This window comes from Protobothrops mucrosquamatus, unplaced genomic scaffold, assembly GCF_001527695.2.
Source record: "Protobothrops mucrosquamatus isolate PMUCROS unplaced genomic scaffold, P.Mucros_1.0 scaffold579, whole genome shotgun sequence".
In the NCBI taxonomy this organism is placed as follows: Eukaryota; Metazoa; Chordata; class Lepidosauria; order Squamata; family Viperidae; genus Protobothrops; species Protobothrops mucrosquamatus.
This window is the reverse complement of record NW_015386880.1, coordinates 948,649-963,733: the sequence shown is the minus strand read 5'-3', so window position 1 is coordinate 963,733 and position 15,085 is coordinate 948,649. Positions and strand designations below refer to the sequence as shown.

General features: G+C 39.7%; 1 protein-coding gene across 4 annotated transcripts; it reads right to left on the bottom strand.

Annotated features, from left to right (window-relative positions):
- Positions 1–1,047: 1,047 nt before the first annotated feature.
- On the bottom strand, positions 1,048–14,864 carry TUSC2 (tumor suppressor 2, mitochondrial calcium regulator). Of its 4 annotated transcripts, none has more exons than XR_001548911.1 (4): positions 14,619–14,864; positions 11,552–11,672; positions 7,293–7,818; positions 1,048–1,216 (listed from the first exon to the last, which is right to left on the bottom strand). XR_001548911.1 is itself a non-coding variant. In XM_015817362.1 (3 exons), the coding sequence occupies exons 1-3, from the start codon at positions 14,762–14,764 to the stop codon at positions 1,211–1,213; spliced, it is 273 nt and encodes a 90-aa protein (XP_015672848.1). In that variant the 5' UTR covers positions 14,765–14,864; the 3' UTR covers positions 1,048–1,210. The 4 variants fall into 4 exon arrangements, 2 of the variants coding, with proteins under 2 accessions (XP_015672848.1, XP_015672846.1); XR_001548912.1 differs by lacking the exon at positions 1,048–1,216 and adding an exon at positions 2,521–2,556; XM_015817362.1 differs by lacking the exon at positions 7,293–7,818.
- Positions 14,865–15,085: the final 221 nt, after the last annotated feature.

Genomic DNA, 15,085 nt, shown 5'->3' with positions numbered 1-15,085 from the left:
AAAAATGGGATCTACAGTAGTTATGTGTACATGAACGCACACGCACATAGATATGTGTTCTCCTCTACAAAGGGAAAGGTGAATTAAGTGCATTTGTTATATGTGCCACAAAAAGAGTTTGGCGGAACTATGGTGGAAAGATCCAAGAGTTGGCAATGAGCCAAAGTTAGAAAATGTAGTGTGGTTTTAAGCCAGACAAAGCCTAAACAAATTAGATTTTGCTGATCATAAGGTCACTGAGATGTATGAATGTGAGAAATAGGTTGATCTAGATAAGATACATGATGAAGTAAATAGGTTTGAATTAGAGAATGTTTTGTGCTACTAAGAAGGTTGATTGCTGAACGTGGTAAGAATGTGATAAATTATATGGTGGAAGAAAAATGTGACTGAGAATAAATGGAATGCTTGGCAAACAGTTCAATGCCAAGCAGGGAGTAAATCAAGGATGTGTGATTTCCTTGTTTATTTAATGTGTTAATTGATAAATGTTTATAAGGAATGCTTGAAATGAGATCAGAGGTATGTTGGTTGGGAACATAAATGTATGTGAACTTTTGTATGCAGATGATGCTGTGTTGTTGGTAACAACCAGAATGATTTGATATTAAATTGCATAATGAAAGGATCAGAAAATTAGCGTAAGTCAATTTTTGTAAAGGTTGTTGTGCTTGATAGGCAGAAATTGTGTTTTCACACTTGCATAAGTTAGAAAAAACTAGAACAAACAAATGAATGGTGTTCCTTGATAGATGGGGAATTAATGTACAGCTGATAGAAAGAACTGGATAGGTAGAGGTCTCTTATGAGGAACATTTGTTGGTCAAAAACGTTTTTGCAGGTTAGTAAAATACAAAGCCAAAGTCACGTGCCGTGTTTCCATATGGAAAGCAGAAATTAGTAAAAGCAGTCCAATAAATCAAAGAAAGAAAGCAAAAAAAGAAAACAGAAAAAATCCAGCCAGGGTTGAAATATATCAGCATTCAGCCAGCCAACTTTATTATTAAAGTTAATAACAAAAACAAAAGTTCAAAAAGCAAACTTAAAAATCCCAGGCATGCTTACGATAACATTCTGCCAGTCGGAAGATGGAAATGCCCATTGACTTTTCAGCTGCTCCCACAAGGAGTTTCAATCTTCAAGATTCCTCCTCCTTGGTGAGTCCATAGCCATCCAAAAGTTGTCTTGGGTCATTCCTAAGTGTCCCCTTTCAAATCTAGGGGGCAAGATTGTGAGTAAGAGAAAGAAAGCAGGAGTGAGGAATATTTCAATCAATCAAACAATCAATCAGAATAGAACTGGAAGGGACCTTGGAGGTCTTCTAGTCCAACCCCCTGCTCAAGCAGGAGACCCTATACCATTTCAGAAAGGTGACTGTCCAGTCTTTTCTTAAAAACCCCAGTGATGAAGCACCTACACCTTCTGAGAGCAAGCTGTTCCACTGGTTATAATTTGTTGGAAGAAATAGGGCTGTGTATAACAGCATACTGAAATCCATTTTTTTTATATGGAAGCCTGAGCTGGGAATGTTAGGAAAAACATAAAGGTCAGTTAAATGCAAAAGAGGTAGGTTTCTAACATCTGCATGGTAAAAGAAGACACAGAGTCAAGAAAGAATGGGTACTGAATAAATAAGGATTGCCAAAGCGTACTGTATTAAAAAATACGCTGACAGAGAATGAATGACTCACAAAACAAATGTATGAAGAGCAAATGCATTTCAGAGGAAGGGGAAGACCGAAGAAGTCCTGTTTGGATGGAGTTGATGAGGTCCTCAGAAGGACAGAAGTGAAATGTTTAAGCAACACAATGAAATGTATGACTTGTACAGTATATGGATTTGGTGGAAGCAAGGATGATTTGCAAATTGTGAATTGGTGTAAACTAGTTTCAGCTACATTTCCTTTTCATTTGTTTAGTATTTCTTTCTCCTTTTCCAATCTGTGTATACTTTGGCTTCCCCTGAAAGTGACTAATGTGATGAGTATTGTCATGCACACGCAACCAATGGCTGTCTAGCATCTGCATGAACACATCCAGTGAAGTATAGCTCATCAATTCTCTGGGTCATTTGTTCTGCTATCAAATTGCTCTTATTCTTACCAAGTTTTTTTTAAATTTGTCTAACAGAATCTGCCTTCCTGCAACCTAAATCCAATATTCTGGATTATTTTGTCCTGCACTCTGAAATGAGACAAAGCAGAGAACTTGACTTCCTTTTTGTGGTATCTTTTCAGGTATTTGAAGAATCCTTTCAATCTTCTCTTCTTAATACTTTCTTTATTCATAGTACTTAGGTTCTAGTTTTCCTCTTTGCTGTTCTTCGAAGTTTTCCCATTTTTCTTTAATCTTCTTTTGTGATGCTCTAATGGTGTTTAGGAGCCCTGGTGACAGTGGTTAAAATGCTGTATTGCAGGCAAACTCTGCCCACAGCCTGGAGTTCAATCCTGATGGGGTTCGAGGTTGACTCAGCCTTCCATCCTTCTGAGGTCGGTAAAATGAGGACCCAGGTTGTTGGGGGTTAATATACTGATTCTGCAAATCGCCCAGAGAGCGCTGTAAAACAATATGGGATGGTATATAAGTCTAAGTGCTACTGATATGCGCAGAAGTGGAGATAAAACTCAAGGTGGGGTCTGACTAAAAAAAGCAACATATTGTTGATATGTATACCTGTAAATATGTATGGCAATTCTGAACCTTTAACTGATCTGGATAGCTCCAAGAGAAGGATCTGGTATCCCATGGCTCTTATGTTGAGAGAGACAACAATATTTTATTTTCATTATGATATCAGAGGAGACATAGTGAACGATGTCACCAGTCAAGGTCAAAATAAACACAAACTAATGTCTAGTTCATGCCTTAACATTACTAACCCAACTCCCCAAATGCTGAATATCTGAGTTCAACTAATCCAGGATGTTCTGGAGACCTGCAAGAAGTATTTGTGAACTACATGTAGCTCTCATATTACATCAAGACAATTTATGGGTACATTCAATAACTATTTGCTCCATGAGATTTTTTGGGGGTACTCTATTATCTGCCTTCTAAACTAGATTTATGGGAAGCACCAGAGGAACTGAGAAGAAAGTAGCCACTGCACTGACAGATAACTTGATGCCATTCTGGAAAATAAATATATTGTGTTTGCCTTTATATTTCTAAAATGAGCAATTCAGTAGAATTAGGTGTATATTTTCTTTGGAAGTCCTAGGAAGAACCATAATATTTATCTTTGCAGCTGAATGGTGGGTCTTTGGTAGCAGTACAACTCTACTCTCAAAACAACCCACTAATATTCATTCACGTCAGTGGGATAATCATAATCAAACTTTTATTTAATCCATGACTTCTTGCAGTATATTTTCAGTAGGAAGTTCCTCATGAGAAAAACAAGTATGCTTTTAACAGCAAGAAAGCTTAGTAGTCTCCAAGTTTTGAGCCATTATTCAAGGCCATTACTGGCTTTGTTTAGGACTGAGAATGAACATTAAGTACTTTATGTATTTTCCCATATGTCCAGTGCTGAGGACACATTCCCCATTCCAAGGAAGATTTGCATGATTCCAGAGAGGTGTTTGCCCTTGTTCCTCAAAGAGAGTTTCTTCTCCAAACATTTCCCTTTTAGAATATCACCAATATTCTTCCTGTATTGTCTTCCTGTGTGGCCTAGATAGCTGACTTAAATGTTTGCCATCCAAATCACGTGTGGCTCTATCTCTACTCAACTGTCCTGAGTAAAGCACTGAAAGACTTCAATTTGGTTGGTGGCCTGCTGATGAGACTCTCATATAGGTAACTGGTCTAAGTTTATAAGTCACTTTTTATTGCAACAGACATTTGTCCTAATCACATTTATCCTATAATTTACATAGGAAGCGACAGCACATAAGTTTAAAACTTATCAAGGAATTTTTTTATCAGTTTCTAAATGCAATAGAGAGCCATTTAGGTGTAGCGGTTACAGCACTGGGCTAGAAACCAGGAGACCACGAATTCTAATCCCATCTTAGATACAAAGCTAGCTAAGTGACCGTGGACCACTTACTCTCATGCCTCAGAAGGAGGAAATGGCAAACCCCTTCTGAAATCTTGCCAAGAAAACTGCAGGGACTCATTCAGACAGTCACTGGGAATTAACACTTACTCAAAGGCACACATACAAAATAAAAGACCACCCCACAACACAGACTCAAACCTAAATTTCTACTTTCTGATCATTTACTGTCACCGTTATAATACTATTAGTTCAATGTCTCTATAATTTTTGTTTCAACCTAACCGAACAACTCAAGAAGAATAAATGGTCAATGTCTGCCAAGATTAGCAAGATCATTAAAGATGGCAGTGATGGCATTACTGATAGAGTTGTCCAAAGAAATGAGAGTTAACTTTTACTTAGATCTCAAATGGCCAACCAGTAATGAAAAAGCCCATTATTGTGGCTAATGGAAGATGAGACTAGAATACTAGTGCTGATAATGCAAGCTGGAACTTACCAGACTCAAAGAAGCAGCTACTGAGAGACAGTCCTAATTAAATGATGCCTCTCGGGTCATAAAAAATCAGAAGCAACTGAATTTCTGAACATCAAACAGACCCACAAGTAGAGACATATTCTGGGATATACAAACAATTTTATTGAAATTTAACAAAATTCAACAAATGCACTTCAAGGCAGAGGAAATAGATATTATACATGTTTGCCTCCAGGATTCCTTTCTGTATGCTACAAGAACAGAAAGGGCAGTGCGAGTGGGTTCAGTTCTACACAACCACACGCACGGATCATTAAAATGAAATAGAACTTTTTGCTTATTCCAAAGATAGTGATATATATCAACATTTTTGTCTATATACCAACATCATCTGCTTTTTTCACAGTATCAGCATCCTATGTAGCCTCCGCAAGCCCTCTCCCTGATCACAGCTACCATTTGCACGAAGAGCAGAGCTGCCAGAAAGCAAGATGAGAGAGGTGGCAGAATCCCAGCAGACAACGGCACGGCTGGAGACACAGTGGACAGGCAAGGAGCCGGCCTTGGAGAAATTAAGAGATGTCAGCTGCTGGTATTCTCCTGCAGCTTAGGAGATGTCAAGCTCGGCAGAAATGAGACCTCCTTTACATAGAGGCTCCATTTAGATGCCTGTCAGAAAAAGAGTGGGAGCAACTTGCTGCGCAAGTCATGAGAAAATGAAATCCAACATAGCCCAGTAGTTTTCTGATCACAGGGCACTTGCTTGCTCAAAAAATAACCAATGGAAGAACATAAACCAGGTATTTTAGAAATGTAGATACGAGAAAGACTGTTACCAACAAGGCTTTCACTATCTCCCATGAATAAAATCTCCAGATTGGGGAGTAGAACGTTCTAATCTGAAGATCAAATGTGATCCAACACTGCTTCTTCCGACCTACTTTTGAGGTAAGCTTCTTAGTAAGCAGCCTTCCCTTCAATTACTCAAGAAGTAGCATGGTTCAGCTCCTTGATGACAACCTATGATTCATTATGGACCATCATGCTGAGATGGGAGTATTTGTTGGCCCAGCAAGTTTGCAAACTCATCTCGGATCCGCAGGATGCTCTTGTTTCACTGCAATGAAATTTCCTTCCCTAATAAAGATCAGAAATGTCAGATTCTGATTATCACACTATTAAAAGTGAATCAAAATTCAGATTTCACTACATAAGGGAGTGTTGGCTGGTTGTACACTTTCTATTCACAGGTAATCACACAATTGTAAATTCATAACCTGATTTCTGAATGGCAAAGCAGTGGCAACTGAATAAACAAATTGCTCCAAGTATCAATCCTAATACAGTATGTGACACAGACTTGTAGCTAAGAGGGGCGAAGATAAGAGAGTGACTAGGTAGACCTCTGTCAGCACTGCTATATGCATTCCTTAACACTTCTACTTAGGCTTTTAATGCTTAGAAATGATTTCTTTGCATGGGTGGACATGAAAGGATGTACATTAACTCACTAATATTGTGATGCAACTGTGTACAAGCTAATTATACTGAACATTGAGGTAGCAATGCCTGAAGTGCTCAGAAAGGCAACGACACACTCTGGGAAGGAAATATGATGTGCAATGAACCCACCCACAGTCCAGTTTTAAAGCTTAATACAAAGTCTGATGGGTGGGTAAAAAGGCAGGCAGGCAGGCAGGCAAGGATCTTTTGGCTGTACATTGCATATGAAAGCCTCTTCATAAGAGTGCCTTTAACAGGGTTTGCCTGATCACCTCTCAGCAGCAGGTAGCTCTACATCGTGAAAGCAAGAAGCCTGGGATGAAGAGGTAGGCATACTGCTTCAGTACTTGCTCAGCTATCAGTACCATAGCAAAACATTTCACATTCATACATCAGGGAGAAGGGCAAGGCCCTTCAAAATAGAAAAGATATAACTTTCCTTTGAAGTGTGCTGCATTATCCCCACATCAGACACTACTTGGCCCAATCCAAGGCGTCTGCCAAAGGAAGATCACAGGATTTTGTTATTATTTGCTGGCAGAGGAAGATGAAGGGGAAAATACACAGCCAAATTAGGTGGCAAACATCTTGACCAAAGCAAAGTTGTCTTAGTAGAGACAGTATAACCTAAGAAAGAGATGGAAACTTTTGTCTCCCCAGCAGTCCCAGAGAACATGGCCGATGATGGAGGATGCTTGAATCTTCAATTCAGCAACATGTGGAGGACATAGGTGGAGGCTCTCCATGTACAACATGGGAAACCAATATGGGAATAAGTTATTCTACCACAAGAATGAAGAGAGAAGTCTGTTCTTCTGACAAGGGGCTCTCCGGAGAAGGTCCTGGACTATGAATCTTATCAGCTCCAGTTAGCAAAATCACACTGGCCCTACAGTCACTGTGCTCTATTATTTATTGGAGGGCTCTAGATGAGGGAAGGATCTTATAGATTCACTTGAAAGATAAATGCTTCCTAAGATGTAATATATTTGGTGCACTTTAACAGAAAAGCTTCATATCCAGATGCTACTTCACATCTTTAGTCCATCTTGCAAAGTTCAAAAAGATGAAACCTGCAAAGAAAATAGTGCAACTCCAAAGGGAAATATAACAAAGAGAGGAAAACCTACGTGTTGGTCTGTTTCCTATGACCACTTCAAAAATTATTCTGTTTTGAAGAGTTTATTAAGTGCAACATTACTTTCCCTGCCTCCACGAAGATATAGTACAGTATTAGTCTTTCAGCCCATGCTTATAAGGTAAGTGGGTGAGTGGACAAAGAAGCATAAGACGTTTTCTGCTCACCTTTACTCATCTTGAAATGTCACTATCAACTTTTGTAAAAGCTGGCTGGGGTAATCACGCAGAATATCTGTTCCTGAAAAAGTGCAAGTTGGCTCTCGAGTGTCAAGACATTTGACATCTGCTGCCACCTAAGCATCAATTAGCAGCTGCTTAATAGGTTCTAGTTGATTCACTGAAGGAAATTTTGAATAGGCTCCTAATCAAGGCCCGACTTTTCATCTGACACAGGTCCCACTAATATACATCCTTAGACAATATTATGCCTGATAGTCAGAAGTGTGCCCAGTGCCGCAGTTGCTGTCACTGCCTCCAAACAGAGAAGCATCAAAGCCTGCTGTCTGTTCGTGCTCCCAATTCATCCTCTGCAGGGACATGTGGCTGCCTAGCATGGTTTACATGTGGTACAGTAAAACTGGGCAAATAAGATGTACTGACAGCACACAGTTAACTTTCTCTTGGCTCAGACCTCACAGATGATAACAGGGAAGTCCACATGAATTCGAGGGTGCTCCAGTTTCACCATGCCCTGGAACAAAAGGGATACAACGTGAGTAAAATGCCACCAAAATTAACTTTCAAGAAGCAGGTTGCAATAATTTTCCCACCTAAGACATTTTGTGCTAAAAAAGTATCTTGCTCATAATCAAAAATCTGAAAACATTAGAAAAGCAAGTAGGTCATACTGTTGGACTGAAGATGACTTGGAAGTAGTTATTTATCTGCAGAAAGAAAACAAGGAATAGGACCAGAAAGTAGTAAGACCCTTGAAATTTGCATCAAACAGCTCACTTCTATCCCTAGAGGCATCAAACTGGTTCTGATCAAATGAACATGGTTCCGATAGATGAAACTCTTCAAAAGAACTTCGAGGCATTGTTTACCTTAAAGAATCTTTTATTCGAGAAACAAAGTATCGGCACTGCATAGTTGAAACCAAAAACTAAATTCCCCTCCCCTGGGTACAATGTAACAAAGCACAATTCCCTCCTCCAATAAACTGTCATAAATCACATTCCCCAATTAGCTTGAAGCACGGGCTTTTTCCCCCAGCTCTCCAGCCCCCCAAATTCTATCAGCTCAGGGCCCAATGATCTTGGGTTCCCACTGCTGAGTTATTATTGTTATGACTAGTTGGACTCTCATCCACATTCCCCCTCCCAGCATCAACTAACTCTAAAAGCAATAGAGGAAAAATGGCTGCATTTCTATCTGTTGTCAAAGCAAGAACACCCGATGTTAGCAGCATTAACACTTTACTTATATTTGCTGACGGAAGACGTAAGGACGGACTGATGGGCCGGCTGGATAATTAGGAGTTCAAATGACAATTGACTGAAACTTTTTAAATCCCTAAATAGATTGGATGATAAAGACTACATACAAAAACAAAATGGATGTTCCATACTTAGCTTCAAATGGTAAAAAACCATCCTTAACACCTGTCCCCAAAGTCCCCAGCTTAACATACCAACAAGAAAATGTTGATGAATTTCAGAAAGAAATTCTTTCTATGTTAAAATCAATACAAGAGACAATTGCCTTAGCTCATGATGAGACTAAAAATAACACAAAGAAGATAAAAGAACAATTTTTCAATCTAAATCTACAAACTTAGAAAATGACTACAAAGAAGGAACTAGCAACCCAGAAAATAGAAGAAAAAAAACAGAGGAAGCAGATCCAAAGATGGAGGACCTAAAGAAAGGAACTAACAGACAGACTCAGACAAACGAAGAATTAGAAGACATAGTGATAATATCAGAAATGGAAAAGATATCTTACCTGTCAAGATCTCAGAACACACTTGAGGATAAGAAAGAAGAGCTGATTGAATGGAAGATAGTGCTGTTAGGAGAATTGTGGGAAATTGGAGAAGGAGGGAGGCTGTTTAATGAATATCAATGGGCTGAGCATCCTTCCAAAAATACTTTAATCAGATTGCCTTTCTTATTCCAAACAATATACACAAAATAGAGGAAGAATTATTTGATAATTCAAATGCATTGATTTGGAAAGTTAGCAAAGGAAGAAAGCTAGAGTAAGACTGAAGAAAATAGAGGTTTTGACCCACTAGATGGGATATTATACTATTAATCAGATGTTTGAACATGGCTGAGAATAGATAATTGTTAGAAATAGAAGTATTATAACTAGAAAGATAGGATTTAATATTTTGGTATGAGAAGGGAAATATGAAAATGCTAAGAGGGTTTGAATAAGGGAAGCTTTTCATTACACAAATATAACTTATTATGAGAAATTATAAGCGATAGAGACATTTTGAACACTGATGGGAAATTAAAATTAAAAAAAAACGGAAAAAACAGGATATTAATTGAACAAATGGATATTAAGTGCAAATGCAATTAAGATATATTTTGGTTAGAAAAGATATTTTAAACCGGCATTATTGATATTATTAGGAAAATGTAACAAAGATGTCGATATTCAATTATATATGTATTAACAATAAGAATTGTATTTGCCTAATGTGGGAAAATGTGTACTACCAGAAGAAGAGAGGAAGCATTGGATGGTGTAATATTGGGCCTATATTGAAGAAGTTAATATGTACCACTGAATTACTAATGGACCCAGAAAACACATTGTTTATTAAGTACTTATGATTGTAAAACTAGAAAATAAAATATTTATAAAAAAATGTGGGCACTTATCAACTGGCATGTATTTACAACATGGTTCCAGCATCCCAATGTCATGTGATCATTATTTGTGACCTTCCAAGCCAGCATCTTGCCAGCGAAGATAATGGGAGAAGCTAGATTCATTCAACAACCACATGATGCACTTAATTACAGCAGTGATTCTCTTAAAAACCATGGCAAAAATGGCTGTAAAACTGGACAGGACTCACCAACCATCTTGATTAGCAATGGAAATTCTGGTCCCAACTGTGTCAGTTAAGGAGTATCTGTAGTGCTTAAGATACTGGGCCTAGAAACTAGGAATGTGAGTTCTAGTCAGTGGTGGGATTCAAATATCTGAACAACCAGTTCTCTGTGTGGATGTCACTTCCAGAAGTCCATTCTAGGTCTGAGCAACAAAAAATTAGCTACCAGTTCTGCCGAACTGGCTGAATTCTACCACTGGTTCTAATCTTGCCTTAGACATTAAAGCTAGCTGGGTGACTTTAGGCTAGTCATTCTCTCTCAGCTGAATCCTATTCACAGAGTAGTGACAGGGGTTGTTGTGGGGAAAATAAGAGCAGAAAGAAGTATTATGTATGTTCAGCATCTTGAGTTATTTATGAAAAAAAATAAAGACAGAATAAAAAATCTTTTAATACTCTTTTTAAACTATAAATGGTAAGTCTCTGAAATCCAAAATATCAAAATGCTATTCAAAGAACAAAACAGTTTTTCCAAGATGCTTAGTTTGTATAGAGAGTATTAAAAGGAAAGCGTTCATAGTTTCTGGGGTAGAATTACTACACTGACAGGCCTTTTGATGGTTAGATCTGATACTGGATGCAGAGATGGCATTTCCAATTAATTATGGCATACCTGTGGGCATAATAGCTAGAGACCAGGGAGAAAAATAAATTTCTTGTATATGCCATGGATCACTACAAAAAGAGCAATGTTTGGTCAAAGCAAAACCAAATCAAGTTATAAAAAAGATACTGTATTTTCAAGGATGACATAAAGGCACTCTACTGTAATCACTGCCTACTTAGTTAACAGGACACCATTTATGTTTTCTACTTTTAATCTCTGGTTATTTCATTTGGATTGTTTAAAAAACAAATATGGAATATTCTAAAGATCTGTTTATGCTTAAGATTATGAGGTTTACCTTCAAGAAATGAGACATTTATTCCTTCAAAGAATAAATCAACAATATAAAAATTACAATGTTTCATTTTGAATAAATATTTTAAATGTCAGGTATAGCAAAAAATCCCTATGAGGAGGCAGGCTGAAATCAACTCCAAGTATTTCAACTGCAGCAATTTCAAAATCTCTGTTGCAGAATCAAACATTTTTCCTCAGATGGCAAAAAGCAATCTTAAAGGCTCTATTTTCTTACAATTCATCCAATGGTATCAACAATTCAAAAAACAGTTTACAAGTCTTGCAAAAATCTAGAAATTAACCAAACTCTCCCTAATCTGGTGCATATTGGATTAGAATCTGGGAGCTTCTATCAAGTGTGAAGATAACCAGATTGAAAAGACTGGATCTTGCTTAGGCTTCTTGAGTCTTAGTTTGAATCCAAAACACAGCAATAAACATTACCTGAGGTATCAGGTTCTTGTGAATTCTTTTGAGCTTGGCACGCTTCCTCCCATTCTTGGTGATTATTGTCTCCTCATAAAACTCATGTGCAAGGTCACCATCTTCATCATAATACATAGAGCTGAAAGGAAATGAGAAAATTTGGTAAAAACCAAGGAGAAAATGATGAAGCAGTGTATGGATCATGTTAACTGCCATTAGGAGGTAGAGAGATGGCACCTGCTGCTGCCAACAGTCTTCAGCTGAACCATGGCAAGACCAAATGGCTTTGAGTGCATGGAGCTTGAAGATCTGGGATTCTGACATCTTTTGACATCTGGATGGGGTGGCACTACCCCAGACAAACCCGGTTCACAGCTTGGGGATTCTCCTGGACTCATGGCTCCTGCCTGAAGAGCAGGTGACAGCCCCGTTGTGTACAAGTTGCAGTCTTTCCTGGATCAGGAGTCCCTGTGCTCAACACCATTCAAGCCTTATAATCTAATGTCTAGAATACTGCAATGTGCTCTACATGGGGCTACCCTTGAAGAGCTTTAGGAAGCTACAACTGTGTGTGACAGTTTTGGGGGTCCCTAGAGTGGCCCAGCTTATACCGTTGCTCTGCAAGTTGCAATGGCTGCCAGTTTGCTTCTGGGTGCAATTCAAGGTGTTGGTTATTGCCTTTAAAGCCCTTCATGGCATGGGTCCAGGTTACTTGAGGAACTGTGTTAACCCAATGGGATTGATCTCTGCCCACCCATGCCAGCAGAGGCATACTGCGGACCCCGTCAGTCAGGGAGTTCCAGCTGGTGGAGTCCAGAACAGCTGTCTCTGATGTGGTTCTTGCTCTTTGAAATATCTTGCTCTCTGGGGTGAGGTCAGCTCCTTCCCTGACCTACAACCAGCCTATCAACCACACAGCCAACCAGAAAGAGCATCAACCCTCAACCAACCCTCACAAACCCCCCCCCACCAGTTCATCTACCAATGATCCTGATCTGATGTAACTTCCCCATCACAAGCCCCTCACTGATGACTCGAGACTCTCACTTGACACACCCACACCTGAAGCCCTTATAAACAGAAGAACACCGAACTCCCCTAAACTCCACTGAAGATGTTACCTAGCTTGGTAACAAAACGTTCGGAAACCAACCCACAAGCTCGGAGAAGAAACCTTCACCCTCCTCCTGACTTTTCCTAAGTTTAAACTGTACATTTAAACAGTCTAATGTATTGCCAAACCTAACTGCAGACACTCTTCACTAACAATCTTGGGTTCTGCAGTAAAACAATGTTCAAATAACTAAAGATATTTACATTTCTGTTTTTTCCATACTTGCAACTCCATATGAAAGCAGACTTGTACTTTGCCTTTAATAATTAATGGAAGCAGAATGAATGAGAATTGGAGGAAGAAATGGGAACAGTCAAGCATATACTAATGCGAAGTAAAATGCTGCAGTCAGACAGCAATGTTATTTCATTTAGAAACTCCCAGCCACAACACATTTCAGTCATTACTCAGAGTTGTGTATTTTGATAAATTTAACTAATTAAAACAGGGAACTGACAGATGCACCATTTTTTACAATGCATAACATGCATTGTAAGATTATAGAATTGGAAGAACTAACAAATCCAACAGTTGACTCAATGTACAAATCCTAAAGCATCCCTGACAGATGGCTATCCAGGAAAAGGGAAGGAAATTACTGAATCTCTGTGTTAAGTCTCACTGTTAAGCCAATTTAGCATCAGCAGCTTATTTGCAAAATTCAGCTCAGGAACTTGCTTTTCTATGCTTTAATTTAAATCCCTTATTCTGCTCTTTGGGATGATGAAGTGCTAGTCTTTTTTGTAGTATACATTCAGATAAGAGTTCTACTATATTTCCCTACTTTCAGCTTTTTCTTTTCAATGCTAAATATTTCTCAATATTCTCTATTCATAAGATTTTATGTATTCTCTTCTGATCATCTTTATAACCCTTTTGGGCATTTGATCCCAATTTTTTTGAATCTTCTTTAAGAAATGTTGTTATCCTGATAATGTTTGCTAACAGTTATAACTGATGTTGCTCCTGACAACTTAGCTAAATCTGGACTACAAAAACTACTGAATTATGAATGTGTTTTTCAAAGATTTTGCAGAATGGGCTGCAAAACACTTCAGATGCTGAATCAATGTCAGAGTAAAAAGCCATTATCACAAGCCATTTGGAACAAGAGAACTATAAATTGAGACTTCTCACTCTCAATAAATACAGCTGATCCGGTAATAGATCATGAAAATTCTCAAAGAGCTATAATTATCCTGCAACAATATTCAAAATTAAAGTGCCCCTACCTCTTTCTCCTCCACTGAACCTTCACCGGGACTTTTTTTTTTACTATTCATATGAAGTGCATTATATATTTTGCAGAAAATAAGTATCAAGGAAGCAAGGTTAATTCTTTAGTCGCTTGTTCCCTTGCTCCAGAACAATTCTGCCTCCTATCACAACAAAATGATTTCTTTCTCCTGAAGCATTTCTAACAATAAGAAAGATAGACCGTATCTTCTGCCAACACCTCTATGCTATTCTTTCACTTTCGAGTAAGCAAAAATCTGGAAAAGGCTCTAATGCTGGGAGAGACGGAAGGCGGAAAACCAGCAGCAAGGTGGATGGATCCAGTTACGGTGGCAATGAATGTACCATTGGAAGACCAAGTTAGGGGACAGATCGCCAGGGAGAAAATCGATGTGGTCACTAGGAGTCAAAAACGACTTGGCGGCACATCATCATCATTATCATCGTTCACGGAGTTGTCCGCGAACTGCTGGCTCAGGCCCTGCAAGGTCTCCCAAAGTGGCATCTCAAAAGCGGCCCTGTCCAAAACGAAAGCTGCCGGAGGGAGAAGTATGGGGAAGATCGGGCAGCTTCGATCTCTTTTCTGCCCCCTCCCGCGAGGGATCGAAGTGGGAAGGGCATCTGGAGGGAAGCGCCCGCCGCCCTGCTTAATTGAGGTCCAATGCTCGGGCGGCCGGGTAAGCCAAGCTTGCCGACCGCATAGCCCGCCCCGTCCCCTCCCGGCTTCTCTCTTACCCGCGGCGGGTGAAGACGAAGGGGGTAGCCGAGCAGAGTCCCCGAGCTCGAGTCAGCGTCTGATCGCCGGCTGACCTCTCGGAGCTGCCTGGCCCACCCGAGCCAAAGAGCCAGAGGCCTCGAGCCTTGGAGCCGCTGGCGCCCATGGCTCACAGGAGCAGCATGACCGCGGAAAGAGGGGCGAGCCAACCGACGCTCCCTGGAGGCCAGCAACGGAGCCTTCCCCGCGCCGGAAACTCGACCCTCCCACGGCGTAACTTCCGGCACCGCCCATTCCGAAAGTCCACTCTGAAGGGGGGGAGGCGCCTTGTTACGGAGGACTATCAACATACTGCAAGTGCGACTTCCGGTTGCCTCTGGAACTGATAACGTTAGCCGCAAACCGGCTAAGACTGGGAGGAAAATACTGTCGGAAGTGGGCCGGATCGGAGGAATCCTGCTGCGGCATTTGAAGATGACTATGTCCC